This window comes from Pristis pectinata, chromosome 3, assembly GCF_009764475.1.
Source record: "Pristis pectinata isolate sPriPec2 chromosome 3, sPriPec2.1.pri, whole genome shotgun sequence".
NCBI classification, from domain to species: Eukaryota; Metazoa; Chordata; class Chondrichthyes; order Rhinopristiformes; family Pristidae; genus Pristis; species Pristis pectinata.
The window spans coordinates 116,960,919-116,977,120 of record NC_067407.1 but is presented as its reverse complement, the minus strand read 5'-3'; the positions used below and the strand labels follow the sequence as shown (position 1 = coordinate 116,977,120).

Sequence of the window (16,202 nt, the reverse complement as noted above, 5' to 3'; positions counted from 1 at the left end):
GCGTTGAAAGAAACAATGTAAAGTCGAGTTTGGTTGCAGTATAATATCTGAAAGTCAAGATCATTGAACCTACAGTAAATTAAGGAAGGAAAGGTAAATTATAAATGGCTGTTTGTGATGGCTTGATAATCGAATTGTCATTGACTTTGGTTGAGGCAATTGAATTTATTTTGAACAAAGCACCATTTTAAGAAAAACTTCTATGTCAGGGAAATTGAGAAAAAGAAACGTCCAGTATCTGTATCATGTTGGATAAAGCACTACCAGACAGAGTAAACCTTCATCATTTTATTAGGCTTGTCTAAATGTCCTTTTCCATTGGTTCAGAATTCGGGGTAGTTTTATATTGCAGTTCCAATACAGTAGCCAAATTTAAATCCAGCCAATTTTGCCTGATTCCAATGTTCATGAGAAAGAGACCAAGTTTGTTTATATAAATATGGACTTTGTTTATATGAATTATGCAGACCAAAAGGATGGCCACAGAACGTAAGACCATATTTAAAAAAAGAAATACTGCTCTATAATCTGTTGGTTTTGATTGCATTGCATGCTCATTCTTTTGACAAATATTAAATAAATTCTTAAGGAATTCAGCATTGAGTAAATATTCTATGCCAGTACTATAAATATAACATACCAGTCAAATCCAAAGTGGGACAAAATTCCAGGTATTTTTTTTACACATGAGGTGGATTTACTCTTCGTTTGGGTCTGTTCTTCAAAATATATTACTTGTGACTTGATTGCAATGGCTGGTAATGAACTTATTGGGAGATATCACTTGCAGTTAATTGCAGAATAATAGGTATAATCTGACATGATTGCTATACAGGAATATAATATTCAAAAAATGCTAGAAATATCTAGCTTTACAGATTGCATCTTTGGAAAGGAATAATTTGTGTAACTCAGTTCAGCAGCTGTGATTTTGTTTTTAAAAGTTCAACATAAATTAAGCATATAACAAATCTTTCACGGGTACTCCTAGGACTTTCTCTTGCCACAACACTCTGATACTGCTTGGTGAATGATTTTTGGGTATGTTCTTCACGCCGTAATTCTGTTAACTCTTACAATTGCATGACTTCCCTTTCAACTACTTTTCAATTTAAAATGCAATGTTAATAATTGAAATTAACTTTTTAGGAAAGATGTTTAAAAACATTGAATTGTTCTTTGAGTTAAAGAATTGCCTTCATTTACTGCTACTACTGATTCTGATTTCTGCCTTAATTTAAAACCCTGAATCAGCCATCAAATTTAGATTATTTTATCAACACATTTTCAGTCTGAGCAGTATAGGAAACATTATTGGATCATTTTTAAACAAATTGTGAGTCAAATTGAATAATTTGGTATCCTGAATTTTCATTTAATTATTGTTTAATTCATTTTGGATTGCTGTTGGTAAAATAATGGCAATAAGACTATATCCCCAGGATCTGGTGTTTCCTACCTTGGGGTTTTCGAGAGAAGTGGGTGATGAAATTGCAGATGCTTTCAATGTAATCTAGATTTAGGAATTTTTTTTTTCCAATTGAAAAGTTTTCTTGTGAACACTGTTATTTAAGAAAAGTGACGTCTGTTGTGGGAAAGCTATTAGAAGCCATAAATTTAAAAAGGTGGTTGAGCAGATTATAGAGAGCTAGCATGGACTTCTAAATCATGCAAAAATTGTTGAAGTCATTTTCCAGGAAGCATTTCATATGGGGTCACAAACTTATTAATGCACATGGAACCAAACTTAATATATGGATACAGTATGGAAACATGCCATTCAACCCTCTGTCCACACCTACCATCAATCATCCATGTTCACTAATCCAAAGTTAAGCCCTTTTCTTTATTCTCACCAACTCCACCCTCCACTCACTCACCTACACATCAAGGTCAATTCATAACGGCCATTTAACCCACCAACACACGTCCTTTGGGACGTGGAAGGAAACCGGAGCACCTGGAGGAAACCCATGTGGTCACGGGGATAATGTGCAAACTCCACGCAGGCGGCACCTGAAGTCGGGATTGAACCTGTGATTCTGGCCCTGTGAGGCAGCAGCTCTACTAGCTGTGCCACTATGCTGCCCAAATTGATTTGGGTTAGGTACTTAGTTTGTTCGTAGAACTGAGGGATATATCCCACAATGATCTGTTCTCAATCTCAACCATGGACTATTAACAGCATGGATGACTTAATAGAGAACCAGTTTGACACGCCAGATTGATAGCACAGTACAAAGAAATTGCTGAATTTAAGTGAATAAAAATGAGCAGGCAGGTTTCACTGAAGGCAAGTGCTTGGTCTTTTCAACAGTAAAAGGATAAATCAAAATTTTTAAATGGTAAAGCCAAGGAAATAAAAATTAATGGCTAATGGAGGCTACCTTTGGGCAAATGCTGGATCTATTATTAAGACAGTAACAGAACACTTAAAAGTGGACTCAACCTTGAGGTGAAGGAAGCAAACTTGCACCAAACTGAGCTGAGGCATGCTTATTTAACTGAGATTTATACATTTTTCTGTAGCAAGATGATACTGGACTGTAGTCTTTGCCCACAAAGGCTTCATGGTGGTTGCACTGAGCTTCAGTGCATCCCACAGCACATCCTCCTGCACCTTGAATGTGCCAGTTGGCAGCATTTTCTTGTAGCCTTTATCTTACTTTAGAAGACCAAGTTTCAGGCAGACCAAAGTTTGTCTTTTAATGAGTTGCTGATCTTCCGGCAGCAGTTGTTTGTCTCTGTGTCCCTGGGAATAGCCCATACATCAGAGTCCTTGTGTTGCAGCTGCACAGGGCAAACCTCTACAAGGACCATTGCATCATTTTCCAGATCTTCATAAATGCACTGCCCATGAAGAGGGGCAATTGTCTCATCTGCACCATGGCCATTTCAAGGGCAGCGTGTAGGGGAGGTAGACTCCAGCTTTACAGGAAAGAACTCGTAGGGAGGGTCCCTCTCACAGCTAGCCAAGCAAGGTCTTTGTGCTTGTTTGTGAGTTCCAATGGTGAGGCATTCTGCCAAACAACTTTGACAGGCTGCTTGAGAAACCCATCCTACAGGATCCACCATATCCCTCTCCTGCAGGGGTTACGAGATGTTCTGTGCTGACCACTGCCTGATCAACTTGTCAAAGGTGTTTTTCTGCAGAAATATTTCTACAAAGGGCAGGTAGTGTGGCAGGGTCTCACTAAGAGGAACATTGTGCAGCCCATGCTTTGCAACATTGGAACAGGTAGAGCCTTTGCCCATAGTGACACTTGGTGTTTGTGTACTTCAGTTCTCTGCATTAGCAATGCAGCTGTACATGTGACATTCAGGATGAGGATGAAATTCGGTACGTTTTCCTTCTCGTCCTTTCTCTAGAGTGCACATTATAACCTGACAGACGTGATCCATTCTGTATCTCCAGATGAAACGGAAAATGGCTCAAATGACTATCATGACACAGAAGTGGGATATGGGCCACATCTGTTCCATGTACAGCAACACCTGATGACCAGGTTGTTCCCTGCCATTAAGAGGAAGTTCTGTTCCTATGTTCCCAATTTCTGTTTCCCTTGGCTATCTGTTCCAACCAATTCATGCCAGACATCCTATATCCTCCGAACTGAGGGCTGGGCCCTGTGTAACCATGTCTCAAACACTTCAAGGGTGCACTATTTAAGGGGGAATTGAATGATGTTGATACCTTGTAAGAGAATGTATTGAACTGATGGTGCAATGAATATAGAGAAAGATATGTACAGATTGTATTTAACAGTGTATATTTTTGAAATTGAAAATTATATTTTAGGCTTTCTGTCTGCATTTTTCTCATCCTCCCTTTCATTTTGTGTGCTGCATCTCTTTTGCACTGAAAATTGTAGTAACGAATCCTTGCTCCAGTTTCATACACTTAATTGACCTGCAGTAATGATCTGGTTAAGTAATAATGTAGCCTGCCTGTATAATGCTTTCCTTTTGTAATGGAGCTGAATATCATGTTCTTTGCTTGTGTCCTAATATGTATTTCATCTGTCTTCCAGTAGGTGGAATTGAGCACTAAGTTCACATCACTATAAAATTAAATAGTTGGTTTGCCTTGCAGAACATTGATCAAGTTTCATTCCACATTGTCTTTGGCCATCTTAGTTCTTCCTGTAACTTATAAAACTATGCAACACTGACCCAAATGGCAGGCTCATTTTATTATATTATGTTTTCTGCTTTAAAACTGGCTACATCTTAATTTACAGCTCAAACTCTGTCATTTTCAGCCTTTGTATCTGACTTGCCCCTGTGCAGAAATTGGGACTTCTTTCCTAATCCTTTTTTGTCTGGAGGTTGGTCTGTAATACCATACATCAAGTCTGCAGCACTATTTCCAACCCCCATCCCTAACTCTTCTAACCCTATATCTGACATGGAAAGCTTACCTAGAAAAGTGTGAACACTTGATGCTTTTGTAATGTTTGCATTCCCCGTACAGTTCTCGCTTAGTTACTTCAGTGTTAAACTTGTTAATGTACCTTTGTACCAGTGTTGAGGCAACTTTTAATCTAGATCTTTAATTTAAATTCAGTTCTAACAATTGTATCCCAATCCCTTCCATGAAAATTTCCTTAAAAATTTGACTTGTGGAAGAGAATTAAATTACTGAAGTATGGGCTTTCTTTGACTCAAACAATTTATTTTGGAGACTGTTTTCATTCTGGGTCATTTCAAATTCTATGTCCATTTTGTGATGAATATCTTGACATACGGGACTTATTTTTAATTACATTTTGTATTGATAGAATTTAAATTTTAATTGTGCATCTGCCAAATTCACATTGGCTTTTTGAGGATTATAATTTCAGTTTTAGATGTGCCTTTTATTTCTGTAAAAAAAAATGTTCATGTGTGTTTGTGGCATTCATTGTTTTATTTGCCAGAATGGCAGAAAAAACACATTGCTGAAATGCAATGGTTTTCTGACTTTGAAAGTTGATCATTTTGATTTGCAATCTATTTTCACATTTCTACTTCATAGCACCTGTGGGAATTATTGACTGAAGACTTTTCAATGTTTAAATGTTTTCCAAAATTTCCAGAATCTGTTTATATTAGATACTTAAGCAAAAATTGTTTCTTGAGAACCCAGAATAAGCTTCAAGTTAACTGAATAAAAACTCGTGTTTGTAGAAAAATTTGCACAGTTGACCCTGACACACTGTAGAACAATTGTGATCAGTGTTTTGGAAAAATAATTATTTGTGTCTTGATTGAATAAGTGTACTGTTATTTTTTTGTTTCAATTACCATCGTTAAGGAAAATGCATTGTAACTGAGTATCAGTGAAGCGCAACATTTTTTGTTCAAAGTCCTGAAACTTTCGCATAGTGACCTTTGCAAGACAAAGAACATAGAAAACCTACAGCACAATACAGGCCCTTGCGTCCACAAAGTTGTGCGGAGCATGTTCCCTACCTTAGAAATTACTAGGCTTACCCATAGCCCTCTATTTTTCTAAGCTCCATGTACCTATCCAAAAGTCTCTTAAATGACTCCATGCAGAATATGAGCCATCAACAACCACTCTTTGCCTTCTGTGGGTAAGCCAGTTCCGGATCCACAAAGCAATGTCCCCTTGGATCCCATGCCTCCTTACTTTCTCAATAAGCCTTGTGTAGGGTACCTTATCAAATGCCTTGCTGATAAGCCTTGCATGGGGTACCTTATCAAATGCTTTGCTGTTGAAGACGTTGAAACTTTACAAGTCAATTGGCTCGATATGAGGGTAAATTGAGAACACCCTTGCCTCTTGTGTAGGATATGTAAAGAACTGGCTAGGAATATCATTTTTAAGTACTGTGCAACAAAGTCAGTACTGCTTTACGCTTGTTTGCATGCATGGTAATTGGAGGCAGGCAGTGTTGAAACTGGCTGGCTTGTTATCATTTTATCTTGGATTGAAATTGTTAATAGTGAAAAGGGAAATCTTGTCAGCAAACACCTGGCTGAGAATAGATTCAGAACTAAGCCCAAGGTTGCAATTAAAAACAAAATGTGTGAAGCAAGTTTGAAAGTTAAAGGTAGACCATGTTCCTCTAAAGCCAAACACATCCCCAGCTGATGTACTCCAGAGAGCTGAGCACATGATAGAGGGCAGTCAGAGCATTTATGGTGGAATTGGTGCAGCATTTAATATGGGGATCGGAGGAAAGATTGTAGCATTTGGTGAGGGAATTGGTTGAGAACTGGCTATATCTTGGGAAGAGGTTGGTCGTGGGGCCCTGGTATTTTGTTTCACTGTAGGTTTCCAGGACAATTCTGTGAGATTAGAAAAATATTATTGCAGGAGTGTCCCATGACAGGAAATGCAATCCAAGTTTTGCCTGAAATTCTTCAAAAAGAGCTGCACAGGGAACAACCTCATCCCTTGTTCACCACCACCCCCCCCCCCCACCCCCCCCCCCCCACACACATGACACATCAGGATTGCAAGGTGACACAGCAGCAAGTGCCAGGTTAACTTTCATGATTGGCATAATACGACTGGGAACTGTAATATGGAAAAACGTGGTTTGTTAGGAAGTATTTTAAATGTTGAACTAATGAAGCTGCATGTATGAATATGGTCAGTTAACATGCTTGTGCAGTTAACAATTAGGAATGCAAGGGGTTTGGGTTACAAGTGTAAGAAAGTCTTAGTGCAGTTTAACAAGCTGTTGGACCTGTCCTAGAGTACTATATGTGATTTTAGTTACAGACTTAAAAGGTTATGCTTGGCAGGTATAATTGCAGGTGCACTGAGTAATTTGATTCTGGGATGAGATTGCATAGGGTGCAAATTTAGAATAATTAGGATGCAAATTTAAGAGGGGTGACCCCAGTGAAATAAGGTTGAGAGAACTTGAAATGCTGAAAGGTTGTTTTCCCCTGGCTTTCTTTGTTGTAGGTTGTCAATCTTGGAATTCTTTACTCAAGGCTGAGGATATTCAGAATAAGTCTGAGGGATATTTTTGGATTAAAAAGTGGATCAAAAATGTAAAGTGTGGGTACTTGAGGTGTATGATCAGCTATGCGTTTAAGGGATTGTATGACCTATTGTTACTTGTGGTTTATTGCTTAGGCCAACTACTTCAAAAGAAATTTGAGTTTAGTTGAAATGAGGTTTTTTTTGCTGGAAGAATGTGTATTCCACAAAAGTTTTCATGTTGATGGTCTTAGAAATTGAGCTATGCACACCATTGTTTCTTTTGATTTTCAATTATAATGAGATTTCAGTATGGCGGATGGGCAGTAATTTATAGCTGTAACTTAGTTCATAACATTCATTGACCTCCCAACAGGAACTAGCCTTTCCACTAATTTTGACTAGACGTGAAATGTGTCATAACAAAAATTGGAAATATGAAATACAAACCAAATATACGGGATCCTCGGGTTATGCAAAGGTTCCATTCCTGAGAACTGTCTGCAAACAATTTTTCATTAGTTAGAATTAAACAATTTCCTCTAAAATGGTAAGGTGAAATCTTTAGCCTCAATAGCCCTTGGAGACTGATTTGCAAAGCGTAGACTGGGGAAGGTCAGTGTAGATGTTAGTTGTTACCAGCAAGTGAACTATGACAAATGTTTGTCGGAATGCAACCTGGGTAGAGTGATGGGGAGAGCCGATTTGCTAATCAGTGAGAAAAGTATCGGCACCTTAATAAAAGTGTGCGCTAATGAGAGGTGGCTCTGGGTTCGTAACATTTGATCTTACCTGAAGAATATGGAGAAGGCATTAGATTTCTTTGTGAGTGATCTCTACATTGCTTCCTAGTGAAGATATTCAGGTACCATACTTGAGAGCAGAGTCCGGGAGAATTTGTATAAATTAGCATTTTTGTAAGTCAGGGCTTCCATAACCCAGGGATCCCCTGTACTGGAGGTACCTGCGTCATGCCGCACCTGGAAAGGCAGAGTTAATGTTTCAGGTCAAAGACCCTTTGCCAGAACCTCCAAGAATCTTGGCCACTCAAGATTTTTTAACAGGAAACAGATTTCTTCCCACTTTTTAAAATATGAATCTGGCAGTTGTGGCCATGTATACCTATGTAAGTGACTGCAGTTTATTGGTAATTGGCTACTGAACAATGTGAAATTAAACAAAAATTTTGGCTCTAACTGTTTGCAAGTTTATGTTGGAGTATAGGGAGTTCCCTGGGGGCTTGGCACTTGCTTTGATTGGTGAAAGCAATGTAATGACATCATTTGGAGTGTTAAAATTCAGATATATAAAGGCTAAATTCGTTTATTCTGACATACAATCTAAATGAGTTGTTCTAATTTCTGGTTAATTTAAGACATGTTGGATTGAGTGTTTTATTTCTGTCCTGTCTTAATCTGTAATATTCTTTCTTGTATCCTTTAGATACGTGCTTAACCTATGGATAAAGTTGGAAAGATGTGGAGCAGTTTGAAGTACCGATGTCAGAATTTTTTTGTTAATGAAGGTGGAGGCCAAAATGAAACTGGTTTGAACTGTCCAAGTTGTTCTGTTGGTAAAAGCTCAAGTGCAAATGTTGATGAACTGCCTCAGCAGGAATTAGGAGGTACAACGAATGGACATGGAGTTACACCATTAATTACAGACACGTGTCTGACCATAGACAGAAGAAATGGAAACTGTGTTTCTAACATCCCAGAGATTGTAGAAGCAGATTTGGATAAAGAAAATGAGAATTTGGCTGCTGGATCAGAATCTCTTCTTGTTCGAAGAGACTCTTATTCTCGTCATGCTCCATGGGGTGGGAAGAAGAAACACTCTTGCTCTACAAAAACCCAAATGTCATTTGAAACAGTTAAACGCTTTAGTAGAACGAGGTCTGGGTTACAAAGGCGGGAAAGACGATATGGTGTAAGTTCCATCCATGATATGGAGAGTTTGTCTAATCGTGCTATGACACGTCCATCTATACGCCAGCGTTTCCAAGAAACTGTAGGACTCTGTTTTCCATTACGAACACATAATAAACAGCCAAAGAGCTTATTGTCAAGCAGGAGAAAAATTTTGCTATCTGAACTGATGCTTGAAAAATGTCCTTTTCCAGCTGGGTCAGATCTAGCCCAGAAATGGCATCTTATTAAGCAACATACAGCTCCTGTGAGCTCGCAGTCAACCTGTTGGCTTGAAACACTTGATCCTACTTTTTCTTCTACAGAAGATGAAGAAGATAGGCTTAGAGAAAGACGAAGGCTTAGTATTGAAGAAGGGGTTGATCCTCCCCCCAATGCCCTTATACACACTTTTGAAGCCACTGCACAAATTAATCAAACATACAAGCTGGGACCAAAGTTAGCACCTGGAATGAGTGAGCTTCCTGGTGACAGTCGTGGAATGATAAATGGAGACTGGGACTTGGAAGAGGACTCAACTACTCTTTGTCTCCAGGCACGGAAACAGAAAACGCGGCAGATGCCAGGAGAAAATATTGGTCATGCTGCCAGACCTGGGCCCTGGAAAGTGCACACACAAATTGATTACATTCATTGTTTGGTTCCAGACTTGCTTCAGATTACAAGTAACCCTTGTTATTGGGGGGTAATGGATCGTTACGAAGCTGAGGCCCTCCTTGATGGCAAGCCTGAAGGCACATTTCTACTCAGGGATTCGGCACAAGAGGACTACCTCTTCTCTGTGAGCTTCCGTCGTTATAACCGCTCCTTGCATGCCAGGATTGAGCAATGGAATCACAATTTTAGTTTCGATGCCCACGACCCCTGTGTTTTTCACTCCTCCACAGTAACTGGCCTCCTGGAACATTATAAGGATCCCAGTTCATGCATGTTTTTTGAACCTTTGCTAACTGTTCCACTGACCAGGACTCTTCCCTTCAGCCTGCAGTACATCTGCCGTGCAGCCATTTGTTGTTGTACAACGTATGATGGAATAGATGCACTTCCACTTCCCCCACCTTTACAGGAGTATCTGAAAGAGTACCACTATAAACAAAAAGTACGAGTGCGATGGTTAGAACGAGAACCATCAAAGGTCAAATAAGCATTCATCTTTTTTTATATATCACTGAAATTGCTGACACCCTCCAGGATATGGGACATTATGAAAATAAACTTGTTCAGAATGAATAATTTAAGACTTGAATTAAGTCGCAATATGTGGTTACTCCATTTTGCAACTTCCTTTTTAGGGTACTTTGGCACTTTGTGTCTGTAATTTAGTGGATACTGCAGGTCCATATACAGATTAACATGCATGTATTTATTATGTTGGCAGTTAGCAATTTTCTAGCTTTGCAGTTGTCTTTGAGGGGGTGTGGTCAAAAGAAATCATTGATTTAGGGCAACTATGGAGCTCTCTTCAGAATTGATATAGAATTATATATTTACTGTAGAATCTTGGAAATTGTGGTGAAATTTAATTTGAAATTTAAGGAACTGCCATTTGAGATTCAGCATCATTTTTGTGTATTCTTCTGGCACTCAACCTGAATGAATTTGGTCAGACTGGAAGGATTTTGTTTTGGATATCTGCAATGTAGTATTCAATTTTTTTTTCCAATAATGGATTCTCTGGAGTTATTTCAAGGTAGTGATTATGTGCCAGGTGGTTATAAAATACAACTAAAGTACATTATGACCAATGTCAGACCCTTCATTACTATTTTGAAACCACCTTCAAGCATTTGTTTCTAGAATGCATGTGGCAACTTCAGTGGCAGCACCTTCCAATGAAATGTTATTTGATAGCCAGGACTATCAAGAACTTATCACTTGCATTTTCCGAGTGGGATTTTGGTTGTGTAATATAAGTCTGAATGGTACAGGAAATCCAATTGTCTTTTTAATTAAAATCTGAGAAAGCAGTGGAAGATTTCTCTAAATTATGTTTGCAAATGTAGATAAAGGATTCAAGTGGTTTGTTTTTACTGTCTGGGCAGAAATCCACGTTTTTATGGATAAGAGTATAATCATTTTGGAAATTAAGGGTGAAAATGACATCAAGAATGTTTAAGTAAGTGGAAAGTAAATTTTAAAATTGATTTTAATACCTGGAAAAGTTGCAAGGTAAAAGCAAACAATAGCACCTCCACTGCAGCTGGGTGCTATTAGAGATGAGATTCAATGAGTGGACATTCAGTGGAAGTGTGATAACACAGGATAACCTTCTCTACCATGCGAGTTTCTCAAGTACAAGTTGTTGGTGTAATATTGCAGGGGGCATTTGAAGATGGTGCCACTTATTTTTTTAATGGTAACCATTAGATTATTTGGGACCCAAGACCAGCCATTCTTGCATTTTGGTATTTTGAAAACTGTCTAGTGAAGAAGGGATTTTGCCATTTAACTTTGCGCTATACAGCTGAAAACTAAAATGCTCACTACCTATTTGGCCTTTGTTTTGACACCTGTATATTGTCATTATTGGGTCAGTGTCACTTTCATTTCAAATGATAACACCAGCATCTGAAAGGTTCCTTTTGTGTTCTAGTTAGATTAAACCTAAACTTAAGTCTTGTATGTATTGGTTCCAAAATTCTTAAATTTGGTCTTTGGTGGAATAGAAACTTTAAGTAGCTGCTATACTGACCAGAAGCTCAATAGTTGCTCTATAAAGCTACAATGTGATCCTCTCCTGTTTCTTGCCAATGTGGTCATCATAGGCAGCTACTGTAACTTTGGCTGAGCAGCTCATTCCTATCCTAGTTTAGCTTATTTTGTCCTATGTGAAGAAGATAACTAACAAGCCGTGCTGCGTACCTTCCTCCTATGACAAAGAGCAGCTTTTAGCAAGTTAACTTTATGTTAGAGGAAATAATTAGATAGTTTGTGGAACCGGATTGTTTCTAATGTTCTTTGATTAATAATCTTAGAAGTGCAACCAGGATTTTATTTTTAATTGTTTCAAGCACTAAAGGCATTGAAAGGTGCCAACTTAAGCAATTCAATATGCACTGGAAATATTAAATTGTGTTTCCAGATCAAGTAAATGCAGTTATCAAAACTAAACATAAGCATTTGTTGTATTCCATATTTTAAAGATTAATCTCATTTTACAAAAATTGCTTTTATAATGTTAGTATTTTTCTATTGTATGCTGTGCAAGCATATCCTGGAAAACCCTTGACTCCCTAGCATCCTCTTAGGGTTGTATGATTATTTTTAAGATGTATTGTCAACAGGTGCCGTGAAAGTTAAAACTGCAACAACTGCTTTCAACTTTAAGCTATTCGGTAAACTTGTAAATACACCTATTTCACATTTGTAAAAATCTATTCTGACTGTTTAGTATAAAGGTCTAATTCTTGTCACACATACGAGCAGAATGTATCATTTGTTTTAATGTCTTATTAAATGTTTAGATATTGCACATTTAAGCTGTAACCATTTGTATCAACTGCCTGACACCCTTCCAATATTTCATTTCTAATATCTGGTTTTGTTTCATTTGAAATTTCAAATGATTACCAGATTAATAAATTTGTCTGCAAAGACAGACGTCTTTATTGTGTTCTGGCGATGTGTATTCTAAATTGTAGAAATGGTTCAACTACGTAAATTCACTTCAGAAATTTCTGTAATTGTTACTTGATGCGGGCCTCTGAATAGCATTTGTTGCACCTGATTTACAACTTAAAGGTATTTTCGAAAGCAATAATATTTTGGGAAAAAATATACCTATAAGATTCTGTATCTTGAAACTTGAATTACTATATAGTTTGTACCATTTTCCAGTTAAAGAAATTGTATTTTACATTCTCAATTTTTGGATCTTTTAACTTGTTTAACTAGGGGCAACATGGAATTAGAAGAAAAGTTCAGAAACCATACCTAAATTAACAAGTAACTTTTTATCCCAAACTGGTTCAATGTATTCAAAGATTTTTCAGATAAATCTGACAATTTTTTTTCTGCAGGCCTTTTATTAATTGAGAATGAGTACAGCTGAAATGCAAATCTAAAATGAAAATGTTTTGGCCCCCACTCTCAAACATTGCGCACAAGTAGGATAGTGTCATCCAATGAAGAAAATCGGCATTATTCGAAGAATTGCAGATTCTTTTGGTGTCCTTCCCAGGAATTTCTTGTGCTATCAACATTGGATTAACTGGTCATTGATCTCCCAGGCATTTGTGAAATGGTGCTGATGCAAAAGAATTACTGAATTTTAGAAAGCAGGCCAGAAAACAATGAATAACAAATGCTTGGAGCTCCTTTGAATAAAAGGCATTACACAAGTATTTACATTTCAGCTCCTACTGCACTCTTGAACCATTTCCACCAATGCTTGGTTCTTGCATTAATCAAATTCAAATTGTGTATGATATGGACCTTTTAAAATAAATTTAAGAAGTTGACAATGGATCTTTCTCAATAACCTCTTAAAGTGTGCCCAGCTTTATAGTTCGAAGCTCATCTTTGTGGATGTTGAACAAATAAAAATTGTTCTGTCATAAGTCAAGATTGTTTCTATATTTTGCCTTTACGTACTGGGCTGAGTGTGCTCTGTATTGCATTAAAGTTCTCCCTTCTAGCCTACTCCATGTGTCTTTGTGAGGTGCTTTCATTTTATACTCCTGGATTTCTAAGCTGCTTTGTCCAGAGCAATGACCTATGCACATGGGGATGGCATTCTTGGCAAAAATGTTTAACGTTGCATTGTACTTGTACACTACATGGAAACTGTACAGCTACAATGGTACACTGGTTTTATTTTGCATTACCTGCATTTATTTTGCATTGCTTGCTGAAGTTTGTTTTAGATTATTTACATTATTTGAAACTTCATTCTATCAATTTAATATTTCTTTATGGCCTAAAGATTGATTATTCTTTGAAACTAAATTGTTCCAGGCTATGTACAATTTATGTTAGACCATTTTCCCAGCTGTCTTTTTATTTTGCTTGTCTGGATTTTTATAAATGTACTTTATGGATACAGAACCAAAAGTAATTCAAACTGATTTTAACAGTAGTATGAATCCATAATTTTGGCTAATTTCCATTTAAAATAAAATTCTTCCTGTTCAGTTAAGTTATGAAATTCTCAGTAAATTTTCAAAAGATAAAATTACAATCAGATTTAGGGGGTAGTGGAAAGAAAATCTTTTGATTTGATACTGAGCTAATTTACTCAGATTTTACCTCTTATGCTTGGAATGATAGCAAATTTTTTTTGAGCAGTCTTAATCCATTTTTCATAACTGTACCTGAACTGGCACACAACTTTTAAGGGCAGCTTGTTTGGGAATTAAAATCTAGTTGTGATTTAGTTTAACCCCAACAAGTATTATCTGAGTTTCAAGATTTATACTCTTATCAGTCACTATGTTTCAAGAACTTCAGACTATCAGAGTTGCTCTTTTATGCTTGTGAAAGCTAATGTCACAAATCTGACAGCTGTCCTAATTCTTTTGAACTCTATCTGTTGATTATTTTTAAAAATGTTTTTCATGATGGTTGCTGAGGAGGAAATGTTTTGTTATTCATTCTGTTTTTCTGCTGTGGACTAGTGTTTTTGGATTCTAAAGCACTTTACTAGAGTTTTAAACCTATCAATATTGGATTCATTAATTATTCCTTGGTTTATTTTTCAAATGGGCAATCTTTTTTAAAAAAAAACAGGCTATAAAGATTCTGAAATGCTATATTGGAGTATTACATTCTTTTTGATAGAAGGAACCAAAGTTTAGAGAAGAGAGCAGGATATATGTGGCTTGTCCCATGGTGTTAAAGCATGTAGCAAACTGTTCAGTTTAGCTTAGTTGATAGCTGGATCATTTTTCTGATGTGCTTTATTTTTAAGGAGGTGTTTTTCAGAGCAAGATGGTGAAAAGGTCCATTTGGGTTGAGCAACGGTTGCTAAAAAGTACATGTAATTTTGGCTTTTATCTGTACTGTTACACTTGAATACCATTTTTTGTCAACTTTCTGGAAAATACAAGAAAAATATAATCTTTGTGGGCACTATGGGCTGTGGCATGGAAACCCATGTTTAGTAGTGCACCTGATTACTTAATTCTATCTGTTATATATTGCATTAAGGTTCTTCAAATGTGCTGTCAAACAGTATTTTTGCAGCTTAGCTGAAAGCATTTATTTGCTTAAGTTTTCAACCCCTCATACATTTGTGCACTTTGAGATTTTTAAAAATCTACTTTTTTGTGGGGGATGTTTGTGCGTGCCTATTGGCATATTAAGTGCTTTGATGTAAGCTAATCGCTATAGGTATGTAAAGGTAATTATTGCTGTTTATAACCAAATGTTAGTGCTGATGAATTTAAAACAAACTGGCTACATTTTTTTTCCTGAAAGATCCAGCTACATAGCCAATTTTGTAATATGTATTCTGTTATACTCTTAACAAGTAATGCCTGTTTAGGGTATTGTTTACGTCGCATATAAAATCCTGTATTATCTGTAGAATAATGCTCATTCTGACACGTTGTACAATAGAATTTATCAGTTTATTTTGCTATATATTGCGACTATCTTCCCTTCCACCCTTCAGGCTTCTTTGGTGTCCTCTGGCTTCATTGTCTTAATATTAGAATAAAGACTACACACACACTAAGTGCCTTGTCCTTGTCCTTTCTCCCCCTGGTGACTATAAAATATGTTAAACCATTTTTAATGCATTGTTAAAAGTGGTGTTGCTTAAATCTTGCAAATCATTGGATTTTTGTTTGCTAGCTGATTTTTTTAAAAATTTAGTTTAAATATAAAGTGTTTATAGGCTGATTACAAAAGAATCATAAGTGAAACCTAACATGAGTATGACAAAAGATTAGTTGGCAATGTCAATGGGAATCTGAAAGTAAAAGGGTAGTACATAGAGAAGTGGCACTTAAGGACAGAAATGGGAACTTGGATGCTGAAGGCAGTGTTAGGAACAAAATGAGCCTTCACCAGGGATTAAGGTGCTTCCAAATTAAAGGTAAATGAGGAGATACTTGAGATTCTAGACAGGTTTAAAAAAAAATGATAGCATAGAGGTAGAAAAACTGGCTAAACTTCAAGTAGGTGTGTCACCAAGACCAGATGGGATGCATCCTTGGATTTTGAGGGAAATCTCATGGTCACTGACCATAATCTTTCTATTTTATTTTTAATACAGGTTTGGTGCCAGAGGACTGAGAGTGATGAATGTCACTCTTGTTCAAAGAAGGTACTCAGGATAAGCCCAGCCACCACAGGCCAGTCAGTTTAACCTCAGCTGGTGGGAAAGC

The 16,202-nt window shown here is 37.1% G+C and overlaps 1 protein-coding gene across 1 annotated transcript in view; it reads left to right on the top strand.

The window, feature by feature from the left end:
- LOC127568074 (suppressor of cytokine signaling 5-like) overlaps positions 1-15,547 on the top strand; it is a 35,576-nt gene extending 20,029 nt beyond the window's left edge. The window contains exon 2 of the mRNA XM_052011345.1: positions 8,387-15,547. Coding sequence (XP_051867305.1) covers positions 8,402-10,015 — 1,614 coding nt within the window. The 5' untranslated portion in view covers positions 8,387-8,401 and the 3' untranslated portion in view covers positions 10,016-15,547. The remainder of the gene's footprint in view (positions 1-8,386) is intronic.
- Positions 15,548-16,202: the final 655 nt, after the last annotated feature.